Source organism: Cicer arietinum, chromosome 4 (genome assembly GCF_000331145.2).
Source record: "Cicer arietinum cultivar CDC Frontier isolate Library 1 chromosome 4, Cicar.CDCFrontier_v2.0, whole genome shotgun sequence".
Classification (NCBI taxonomy): Eukaryota; Viridiplantae; Streptophyta; class Magnoliopsida; order Fabales; family Fabaceae; genus Cicer; species Cicer arietinum.
In genome coordinates, this window is record NC_021163.2 from 74201 (window position 1) to 86317 (window position 12117).

General features: G+C 28.3%; 1 protein-coding gene across 1 annotated transcript; it reads right to left on the reverse strand.

Moving 5' to 3' along the window:
• Window positions 1-1517: 1517 nt before the first annotated feature.
• LOC101492747 (protein CANDIDATE G-PROTEIN COUPLED RECEPTOR 7-like) lies at window positions 1518-3266 on the reverse strand. The gene has a single exon (XM_004494925.4). It carries the CDS (start codon window positions 3172-3174, stop codon window positions 1852-1854), a length of 1323 nt encoding a protein of 440 aa, XP_004494982.1. The 5' UTR covers window positions 3175-3266; the 3' UTR covers window positions 1518-1851.
• Window positions 3267-12117: the final 8851 nt, after the last annotated feature.

Here is a 12117-nt window from a genome sequence, read left to right on the forward strand (position 1 = left end):
TCGATCGACTTTTCTGTTTTCATTTTCTTTTTGAAGTTTTATTTTAATTACAAAATGTCATCTTGTTTCCACTTTGTTTCATCCTTTCAATGTTTTGCATACAAAGCATTGAGAAAGCTTTTAATTTTTTCTTTGTTTCTCTTATAAAACTTTGAAAACAAAAAACCGTGGAAACGAGGTGACATTTTTTTAATTAAAACTTTAATAAGAAAGTAAAAATAGAAATTTCTTTTTCAAATCAAACAAACCCTTAACTTTTTTTCTAACATTGCACTTTATCTCTCAGTATATGCAGATTGATAGCATGTTTGTATAAGTTGATAGAGGCAGAACCATTTTTTAAGAAAATTTAAGTTGCAATAATTAATTGTACCAATATAAGTTTGGAAGCACGATTTGCCAATGTTGTATTTTAAATTTCAACCATTGGAATTGTTAAGATATCTATTATCGAAAATTAAAATACTTATTGTCTAGAAAAATAGCCCTAGCACAGTTAACACGTTCCATAAGCAAGTCGATAATTGAAAAAAACTATAACCGACAAAACTAAGTGATATCATCATGGCAATCACATGGCGCAACAATATATGTTGACTTCAAACCAAAAGCATACAAATGTATGAGCTCAAGTTCAATGGAAGTTCACACAGGTTTTCAAACTGTATCATTTCCATCAGGTATAACATGTATTGCATTCTTTCAAAATCCATACACTCCTGAGTTGCATAAACTAACTACTAGAACTTCACTCTATTTCTTCCTGAATATTTGCTTACCTATGATTAAGACTAGACACTCTCATACAGAACTAAAATCACTCCATGGTCATGCAATTCATACTGTTGAAGATAAAAGTTAAATGCCATATTAATTATTAAGTGCTGAAAAACCAACCTAGCTCACTGCAACAAATTCTAGTCCAGCTTCTTTTCCACACACGGTCAAGTTGATGATTTTGTGCTCGATTTAAATTTCAAGTATTAAAAACACTGGTATTTCTTCTAGCAGATCTTTCATTAAAATGGCCAGGTACAAACCAGGAATAAGTACAGACACAACACACAATTAACAAGGGAATAGTTAGGGTTAAGCCTTGCTATGCATCAATTTGCTGTTATTGTAACTAAGTGGGACACGAGCAAAGCCTTTGGTGAACTATTAATTGGTAATATGTCCAGTTGCACAGTTAACTTGCTCTAAATAAATTTTCACAAGTTATCAACAAATTAAACCATATTACACTTCTAAGAAAACATCAAAGATCTTGGAAATGAAAACTAAGAATCAATCAACATTATAAATCGTGACAGGGAAGCCTCTTGTTATAAAAAGAGCAAGACATGATTGCACACTTCCGTTAAACTATCAAGGTAAACAAAATTTTAAAGAGTATGAAGGTCTGAAATGTGGATTCCCAGAGAATGTATGTCCAATTGATTACAGTATACATTGCTCGTTTTAACCTTACAGTCAAGAAGAATGTGAATATGGAAAATTCAAAGAAGAACTGTGAGTTACAAAATAACTCGGTAGCAACTGAGCAATCATTTCCTTGAGTGATAGTAGCATTTGATTATGGGTACAAACATGAACAAACTTTTTCTAATCGCACAATACAAGATGAGTGTTGCAAACAAAATAAAATCTAAAAACATACAGGCAGTATTCCAATATCTCTAACTGTAAAATAGAATGTTAAGGGGGGAAAAAATAAAGAACGGTCAAGGAGGAAAAGCAATGCAGTGACAGCGCAGTAGACTTGAACCACAAATGTAGCTGTAGCAGTTATAGGCAAATCGGACGAACCTGATATGCGTGATGATTGAGCTAAAAGCATTACTATTTTTTTCAAAGCTCAAACTCTTCTTCCCTGAGAGCAATCTCTGCAGCCTCTTCTTCCTCCTCATCAAGCACAAAATACTCATTCTTCTCCACAGGCATAAACATGTAAAACATGACAATGTAAAAGGCAAGACTAGCACCTTCCTCAGCAAGATTACTAACCCACCTATACTTATAAGCAGTAATGGTCTTAAGAGCAAAAACAACAATCCTTGTGAAGTAAAGGTAACCAATAACAACAATATAAAACTGCCTAAAAAGGGTTAATTTCGCGAGATTCCTAGCAGCTTTTCCATCAGTTTTTGAGGTTTCCCTAAGCGATTTAATCGACCACACAATAGGAAAAATGATTGCACAACAGCAAATGATATCAACAAGTAAGAAAACCTGGTTCCAGGTAACCCAATCTTTGATAAAAGGACCCGTTTCACCGATCACAACAGAAGCTAAATTAGCCAAAACCTGGAGGGGAATAACAACCATGAGAACCTTCTTTTCCCTTTCTTGTAGAAATGGCTTGAGAAACGACCATCCGGTACCGATCAATACAATGACGGTGAAAAGCAACACGACACGGATGAACTGGAAAATGTAGAAGAGAACATCCCAACCGTGTGGAGTTCCTGTGACTTTGACGTAGTGTTTATCCTCGGCGGCGCAGATTAGGTTAAGAGCTTTCATGAGGAGGAGAGTGGCCATGAGAAGATGGATCCGGTGAACGGAGCGTTTGTTAGTGTAACAAACGTGGAACCAGATCACGAGGAAAACGAAGTAAACGATTGAGAAGAGGAAGAACAATGTAGGAAGTTGAGTTTGACCGGCGGAGAGATAATCACGTGAACTGTCGGCGTCGAGGTTGAAAAGCTCCGTGCGAACGGCCATGGAAACGGAGGTTTCCGGCGCGCAATTCGCGAAAAAGAGACTGAACTCATTCGGCGATGTGACGGGATAAGAACGGTTAAACGACGCCGTTGGAGGTGGCGAAAGGTCGCGGAAGGTGAATAAACTCGTGATGTAGTGTGAATCGAGAACGCAGAAGCTAGGGTTTTGTTGGATCTCAATTAGGACTTGAAGAAGTGATTCTTCGCTTAGGAGGAAGAATCCGAGACGGGATGGGTCGGGTTGTGAAGCGGAAGCGGCGACGGAGACTTCTGATACGGCGATCCGGACGTGACCAGTATGTGTGAACCCAAATTTTTCTAATAGGATCATGGGTCGGGTATCGGAGGTTATGGTGAGAGATTTGATCTCAGCCGTCGATTGGGGTATCATTACCGTGAATAAAATTGTGATGAGTGAAACGACGGTGGTGAAGGTCGTTTTCTTCATTTTTTGGATGAAGGGTGAGACTCTGAATAATGATTTGAGTGAAACTGTTTTCTTCTATTGTTCTGTTTTAATCTATGTATGTTGGCGTATTGTTGAAGGTAAGCAATGTACACTGTTGATGATTTATGAATTTTATTTTCTAAAACGCCGTCGTTTGATGTGATGCTGTGTTGCTTCGCGTAAATAATTTGAGAGCGCTCTCTGGCCCAATTTTTTATTGTGGTCTTGTGGCCCAATGTTTATTAGGAAGTTTGATATCTTTTGGTAAAAAAAACACTATTTCTTTTTAGGATGCTCAACAACCTCAAAAAACACGCCCATTTACTCAAACTTTAAGTTATTTCACTTAAATAAACGTGTTCTCGGTAGTGTTTTTTCGTTTTGTGAGTAAATATTGGGGATTGGATTAGCAATTACATTCTTTTTTAACATTCTTTTTTTTTTTTGTGGGAGGAGAAACTTTCATTCTTTTTTAGTGAAAATATGGTATACCGATATATTTTTTACATTTATTATTCCTACAATATATGCTTCTTTGCGCAATTGCATAGATACATATATGATACTGGTATAAGGTATAAGCAGTCTTAACTTTTTCTTTTTTTTGGAAGTATTATATGAATCTAAAAATTTGGTATCCATTATAAAAAATGTAATTTTAAAAATGATAAGCTATTTTAAAATATTATATTTTTACATGATAAATACAAAAAATTCAAATTATTTTATTTAAATTCATCAAAATAAATAAATTATAAATAACACCATCAAACTAATATTAATCTTTTTGTTATTTAAAAAGAGTCATAATTTTAACACTTTTTAAAGCAAATTTATCATTCAAGTCTTCATATTGTATTATCTCCAAAAGATCATTCTCAATTATTAGCAATGATAGTCTATAGTAGATCACAAGTAAGACTTCAACAACTTCAATTTTGAAAAATTTCTTTTCGTAAAAGCTATTGTCACCGGAATAGTCAACAAAATTTTATATGCAATAATGGTATAAGAAAAATAATCTAAGTCTTCATAAAAAAGATTTCTCAATAGTAACAACTGTCAACATATCTTATTATCAAAGACATTTGCTATTTACAACTAACATTAGAAGTACAATCAAGTATCACTCACAAATACTTTGCTTGTTTGATTTTTCTTAGGATTTCATTTTTAATTGCAAAATCAAGTAAAAGTATTAGGTCGCTTTCTATGTTATGCCTAAGATAGTGAAAGTGAACCTTATCGTTTATAATGTAATGTATGTGACATGATATTCGATAGTTGGTTAAATTCAACTAATATTTTAATTAAAACCAAAATAATTCCATTGATATGTCGTACAATATCTCATTAGAATCACGTAAATTCAAACTATATGTAACAATAAATTTTATTATTGAAGTAATTCTTTTTAAAATATTTTCTCAATATTCATTTTTCTTTTACAATTAAATTTTAGACCGTTTATCAATAATTTGGTCATATTTTTATCGAGTAAATCATACCAAATAAATAACGAGGAATTCATCATTTTTGAACTGTTAATACTTTATAGCAGCGGAACATGACTCCATTGAATCACACTGCCTCAAATGATGTAAGCCGCCTCTAATGGGTTGGAAGATGAAATAATCTATAAAGAGCTTAACTTCATTCTTTTTCTATATAATATAATAAACTAAACCAAACATAATATTTTGATAAGTTTGACAGTGTCACTTAATTAGAGTGTTTAGGCAAATATAAATTTATATTAATAGAAATAATTTAGAAAAAAATAAATAAAACATATTGTGCAGATTTTTTTTTTAAAGAAAAAAAAATAGAACTTCCATTATATCAACAGTTTTTTATATTTATTGAGAGAAAAAAAAAAATGAGAGTTAAAAATTTATTTATGAATTAAAAAAAATACAATCAATTACACTACGATTTGACTGTTTGTCGAAGAGAATGGTTTTTTAAACACTACTTTAGCAACTATATCTTCAAATTTTTACTCAATATTACATAAATTTATTTTATTTTACGAATTGTTTTTGTGGCTTCAAACTTTTCTTCTTATTCCGCGATCAAAACCACATTTTGTTGCTTCAATATCTCCACACAAAAAAAGGAGTCATGAAATTTGGTTGTTAGAGTTGTGCGAACGTAGTTTATATCTGATTTGTCAGACATAAATTTTATGCAATGGAAATCGTATTGATGAATGACAAAGTTTAATTCTTTCTTTTATAAATTCAAAGTTTTAAACTATACACAAACTGTTATGATTTTAATTTAACAAATTTGTGTTTCATATTTTTAAGATAATAAAATTCAAGCAACAACCTCTTATTTCTCAATTTTAGACTAACATTCATGAGAGAGATACATACAATCTTCATTCTTTTGTTGTTGTGTCTAACTATGGAGCGTATAGAACAACCGGATTCAAATTAAATTTACAAAATAATATAATGGTCAAATCAATTTGGTCACAACCTCTTCATATTCATTGATTTCATTATAGAGTAGTTTTAGTTGGAAGGAGAGAAGAAAAAGTTACTTGGTAGATTTATTTTAATTTGTCACTGTATTTTATTTTAATTATTCACATTTTAATCATTAATTTTTTGTATAAATAGATGTGTGGGGAGTACAGAGTTTATGAAAGGAATAATGTAATACAAAATTTAAAATTATTGAATAAGATGAATGAGACTTTTTATACTATATAAACTTTTCCAGTGTTTAATAACTTTTTCTATCTATTCATTATTAACTAATTTCAAACGCTACGTTATCAACAAATGCTTTAAATTATTAATGAATATTACATAAATTTAATTAAAAAAATTATTTTATGAATTGTTTTTGTGTATATCTTTCTGTCTGAAACAAAAATTGTACCTATTGGATATCTATATGTCTATGCTCCAACATTTATTTGTCTTAATAATTACGATTCTAAATTCTCTACTAAATAATTAAACGCTACGTTATCAACCAATACTACCTTATCAAACAACTGAGCTGCTAGAAGATTCAATTGCTAGAAGATTGAGGAAAAAAATAATGATGAATCCCAAGTCATTATGGTGTTTGATTAGAGTGTTCAAGCAACACTACTCTATATTTTAATATGGCAAACATTTATTGAATAAAAAGTTAATTAAATTTCCCTATCTAATTATCTCAATAAAGTAAGTGAGATAATTGGAGTTAAATCCAAATCATGAATAATTACTGCTCATTAATGTTCGTAATTAGTTTTTTGAATTATTGACACTATTAAATTGATAGACTTAATTAACGAAGTATAGATTCTCTCAATTACTCAAAAAAAGTAGAAAACTCAATTTTAAGTTTGAGTTTGGATACTAGTTATGAGTTTTAAGTTTCGGTTTTTATTTTTTAGTTAAGTCACTCAATTTACCTTACCTCACTATATATTTACCAAAATATACATAATATATATATATATATATAGAGAGAGAGAAAGAGAGAGAGACTAGGAAATAAAATAATTAAAAATGACAATAATAATTATAATAATAATATTTATATAAATAGCAAAAACATATAGGTTTTAAACATTCCAAAATGTCATAGTATTTTGAATTTATTGTAACAATCGTTGAGTTACATTAAATTCATTCCACAATTGTTGATTAAATCAATCTTAAAGATTAGTCATTTGAAGAGTATTTGTTATACATATTAGTGATAACACATATTGTTTCATCAAATTATTCTCATTCAAATCTTCAACTTCTAATTCAATATTTTCTTCGCCATATTGTCTAAATAAAATATCATCTTGCATCTCTATTTTAATAAAATTGTGGATAATACAATATTCAAGTAGTATATATTTTTGTCTTCTAAAGGTATATAGCAACATTGCTTTTAGAATAGAAAAATGTGTTTTTAAGTCTTCAAAACATTTCGATCACATTAGTAACCAAGAATGCATGTAATTAAATAACTCTTTCGGACTTTGTAGTGTTCGTTGGCCTCTATAATCACACAAGTGATATTGTTCTCCACGATATGGTGAAAAAAAGTCAGACATATTACTGTATCAAAAGTACATTAGGTAATATTTACTTTAAGAGAGAATAAGAAAATGATTATCTGTCATGTAAACTTCATATCAAAAGAACAACAACCGTCGATTTAAGTTTTTTTTTTTAGTACAAAGTTTGATATTTTTTAAAATGCACTTTGAAATATAGGTACCGTCAATGGCTCCTACACATTACTTGATCAAATAAAAAATTTCATAAGATATAAAAAGTAAAACAAGATGCATTATAGAAATATTTGATAGGTACATTGAAATTTAATTGAGAATAATTGCCTTTAAAAAAAAGGATAATGTCTTTAAACAAACTTTATCCAAAGACGAAGGAACAATCTAGTGTCTTTAATTTCCCCAATTTCTTTTAATAACTCACGTAATTTGATAAACTTGGATAATGTCATTCAAAACATTTGAAAACAATTTCTTGGATGATCGTTTAATATTTCAATTGTTCACTCACTCATGTCCACTTAATCTTTAAGTCCTATTATAACATTTTGAATCTCTTCACCTCAATCATCCGCCAAACTCCAAATAGTGTCATTCATGGTAATTATCCTACAAATTAACATTCTTTAGCATTCTAACTCCAATAATTCATACAATTGGCAAATGTAAAACGAAAATATAAATGTCCAAAACATAAACACTCATAATTCCAACAGTTCATACCATCAGCAAGAAATTAAAAAAACTACGGTGCAAGAGAACTACACAAAATCAAGAGATGCTTGAATTAAGGATGGTAAAAGTTAGACACAAATCTTGATTAATTTCTAGCTAACACATAAAAAACAGAGGCATGCAGAAGCCTTGTTTCTAATCTATTGCTTTATTGTTCTATTGAATATGTAGAAGTCAATTAACATAGATTGTCTTATTTTACTTACCAAGAATTTAATTCTATTTACTAACAATATCTATTTAACCTTTAAACATATATGGACTTGCAATTCACATTCACTGTCACAGAAAAAGAAATTTCCTCATGGATTTACATTCAGGAATATTGGTATTTACATTAAGAACTTCAAAGACATTGCCAAATTTTGGATAGTCCATCTGATAGTACAAAGATAGATTTGATGACAGTGCCAAAAGAAAAGCACAACTATAAATGGTTTGTTTAGTACTTTTTAGTGTTGCAAAGCAAAGGGATTGAACTGCCAGAAACAAATTTCCAATCCAAGAGAACTGCTAAAAAATACTTGCATCGATGTTGGTATTTTATTTTCTATACATCAACCAAAAGGATAATAACAATAAGATGAACAAAAAATTTAAACCCTAACAGTGAAGAATGAAAAAGGTAAAAAGGAACATCATTTTATTCTGACATGTTTTCATTGCGAAAATAACTTTCAAAACCGAAAACCAGAAACTCATAATCAACCATAAAAGTCCAATTCAGTTTTGTTTATTTTTTAGTTGATTTTAAATGTTATCTTAATTAGTTTTTGTTTTTTTTAAAAAGAAATCTTAATGAGTTTATTACACATTGTCATCATATTAAGTAGAGTTATTATCAAAATGGACTATTTAGAGGTTAAATAGATTGGGTCCACCGTACTACATCACTAACTATTATAAATTTATTATTATTAATAAATTACTATAACGATTATAATTTTATTATTATTAAATTATGAAAGTATGTTCATTATTGGGAGCACCTTGCTGACACAACTCCAATCGTAAATTCACTAAAGTTACGTAATTACATGCTGACAGAGGAACTTATTTGAATATCGTAGGAGATGCTCTTAGTTCTTTTAAGATAGACCGTACGAATTTCAATGAAGTTTAAAAGTCTTATCAAAATGCATATTTTAAAAACACTATTAGAAGTGTACATAGATAAAGGTAAATCAGCATATCCGATCATCCAATCTAATTCAATATGACCCACATTTTGACCCAACTCATTCAAATCCGTGTCTAATCCGAACCAACCAATTAAAACTAAATTAATTTTTTTAAACTCATAAACATAGGAATACAATTCATTGATGTGACATATTTACTTTTTTACTATTGATGTATAATTAAAATTTAATTGTTGAGATATAATTGAGAATTTGTTGCTAATTTAATTAATTTAAGTGTTTTATTGTGTTTATGAATGTATTTTAAATATTAAATAATATATTGTGATATAATTTTATTATTTTTTAAATATTAAAATATTTAAATTTAATTACATTTTTTAAATACAAAAATTATTTTATCACCCGAAAATTCAACCTAACCTAATCTATTCCTAATCAAATTCGTTTAGTTCAGATTAGATAGAAAAATCATGAATAACATAGTCTAGTCCTTTGTAAACGGTTAGACTTGGTGGATTAAAAAATAACCGATTGATTTTTAATCTTTCCGGTATATTGATTTAAAGGATGACATATTTGAAAACCTCTAATAATTTAAGGCTCAAATTTATTAAATCGGGCTTCGCCAACTAGTCCATCTGGATTGGTACGAGGATTGTGCATTTTTTTCTTTATTTTATCACTAAAAAAGTTTTATTTTTAATTTTTTTTTTATATACGATTAAATAATCATTCAGTAGATTATCTCTCATACGAATTTGAATTTGATTTTTCACAAAAGTTAAGAGAAAAACTCTAAATTGAATTTGAGTATTTCACAATGTTATGTTCGACTTTCATGAAATTAAAGTAAATTGCCTATATGATTTATCCCAATTTAAAAATATATTTTCATCTATAATAGTGTATTAAATAATCAGATGAACCTATACTAATGAGATAAAAATAAACTTAGGTGACCCTTAAAATTTCATTACAAGGTCTCACTCTATAAAATTTATTTATTTGAACATCTTTTATGATTGATTAAGAATAAATTTTGTTAACATTATAATTTTAAACTAAATATATTTTCAAACATATCTTTATAAATATGGTACACGTTGTTTTAGACATATTTCTTATATCGCTAAAAATAAATTATAATTTTTACAAATTATTTGAAATTAATGAAAGAAAATTTTTCTTAATTAAGAAAAATATATTTTTATAAGAAACTCAATTATTGTCACTAATATCTACATGTCGTTCTGTCTATTTTTCATACCATAAATGTATATTAGTCACAAATAATTTATTTATTTATTTATTTTGAATTTAAATAAAATAAGTGAAATTGTCTAAATCAATAACCATTTGAGACAAATGAATTTATTAATGAAAATAATTAATAGAAAACAATGGATATATAGTAAAATATAAATAACAACTGATTTTTTAAAATGAAATTATAGTGATAAAAATTTCATCTATATCATAATGAGTGACATTTTAATAAACAATTTTTTTTAAAATAAATATTATTTATAATTTTTAATACATCTTCGATTTATTTTTTTATACTGTCATTTCAGTAATTACTATATAAGCAACTTATAAAATATTATTATATTTTACATTAACAACATTGAAATACTTCATTAATAATTAATTAAATAATTTAATAAAATAATTTATATATTTTTTAATATGTACGAAACAAAAAGGGTAAAATAAAACTTAATCGACACTCAAGGAAAGACAATGAGAGTAAAATGTAGTATTATAAGGAAATTAGACTAGTATATTGTTTTTGTTATTAGTATAGATCAGTGGTGGGTAACAAAATTGTCCAATCAGTTTTCTCATCTTCATCCTTTTTCTTTCACCTCGTATGAACACAACAACACTCCAATCCATCACGTGATCAACGCGTGCATTTTTTTATAATAAAAAAATTGTCAAATGACAAATTCCCGAACACCCAATAAAGATACAAATAATATTCGGAGCGAAAAAGAGAATAAACCTTCGTAACAAAATCAGGACAAAAACAATATTTGTTGAATGGATTAGACATTGCAGGACATTTTTGTCATTCCAGTAAAATTTCATTTAATTTTGATTATTTTTATATTATGAAGAAAAAAAACACTTTATTGTTTGTTCAAATTAATTTCATCTAAACGATTAATATAAATAATTGATTTATTATCTAACTACAAGATTGTAATTATTATTATAAAATAATTATATAATTATTGATTTATATTAACAATTAATAAACTTAAAATGTTTTCTTAAATTAAACTGAAACATTATTATCTTTTTCACCCTATTAATTTAAAAAAGGCATTTTTAATTTTATTATAGAAAAAAGACAACAGACATACGAAGTTGGTCGGTGCCACCATTCAGACCAAAAAAACAAACGAAAATGACGAAAAAGACCTACGTTATCCACAAAATCCCCGTAAAATAGTTTCAAAAAACGGAGTAATCGAAGATTATAGGAATGAATAACTAAAACTATTTAACATTTAATGCGTAAGAGTGAGAAGGGGTTGTGGGGGGTTTTTTCTGGTATCCAAATCCTCCCAAAACTTCAAACTTTTGAAGGAAGCCTCCATGAAAATATATAATAAATCATAATCACCAAGGAACAAGATGTGGATGATTCAAATCATCAAAGGGTAAGCACAATATATTTTAATTATAAACATAAAACGTGGAAGAAAAAAAAAATCGAAATCGCCATCAATTTTTTGTGACCCCACCCCAGATTGTTTTCTGAATCTGTAAGTGTAACTCTATTATCTTTTTATACTGATTTTTTTTCTTCATTTTTCAATTTTGGATTGTTAATTTCTTAAAAAAATAAATCATGTTCATGTTTGTCATGCAGTGCTGTTATTGATCCGAAACGGTAATCATTGGAAAGATACAAATGTTGGAGGAATGATTTATGTTTGTTGTTTGGAAGCAAGGTTTGAACTTTGAGTTTGAGGTCTTGATTTTTTTTTTTTAAAAAAAGAAAAATTTATTCTAAGAAAAAAATGAATG

Coding starts and splice junctions, on each gene's coding strand:
- LOC101492747 (XM_004494925.4), bottom strand. CDS start 3,174: ATGAAGAAAACGACCTTCACCACCGTCGTTTCACTCATCACAATTTTA.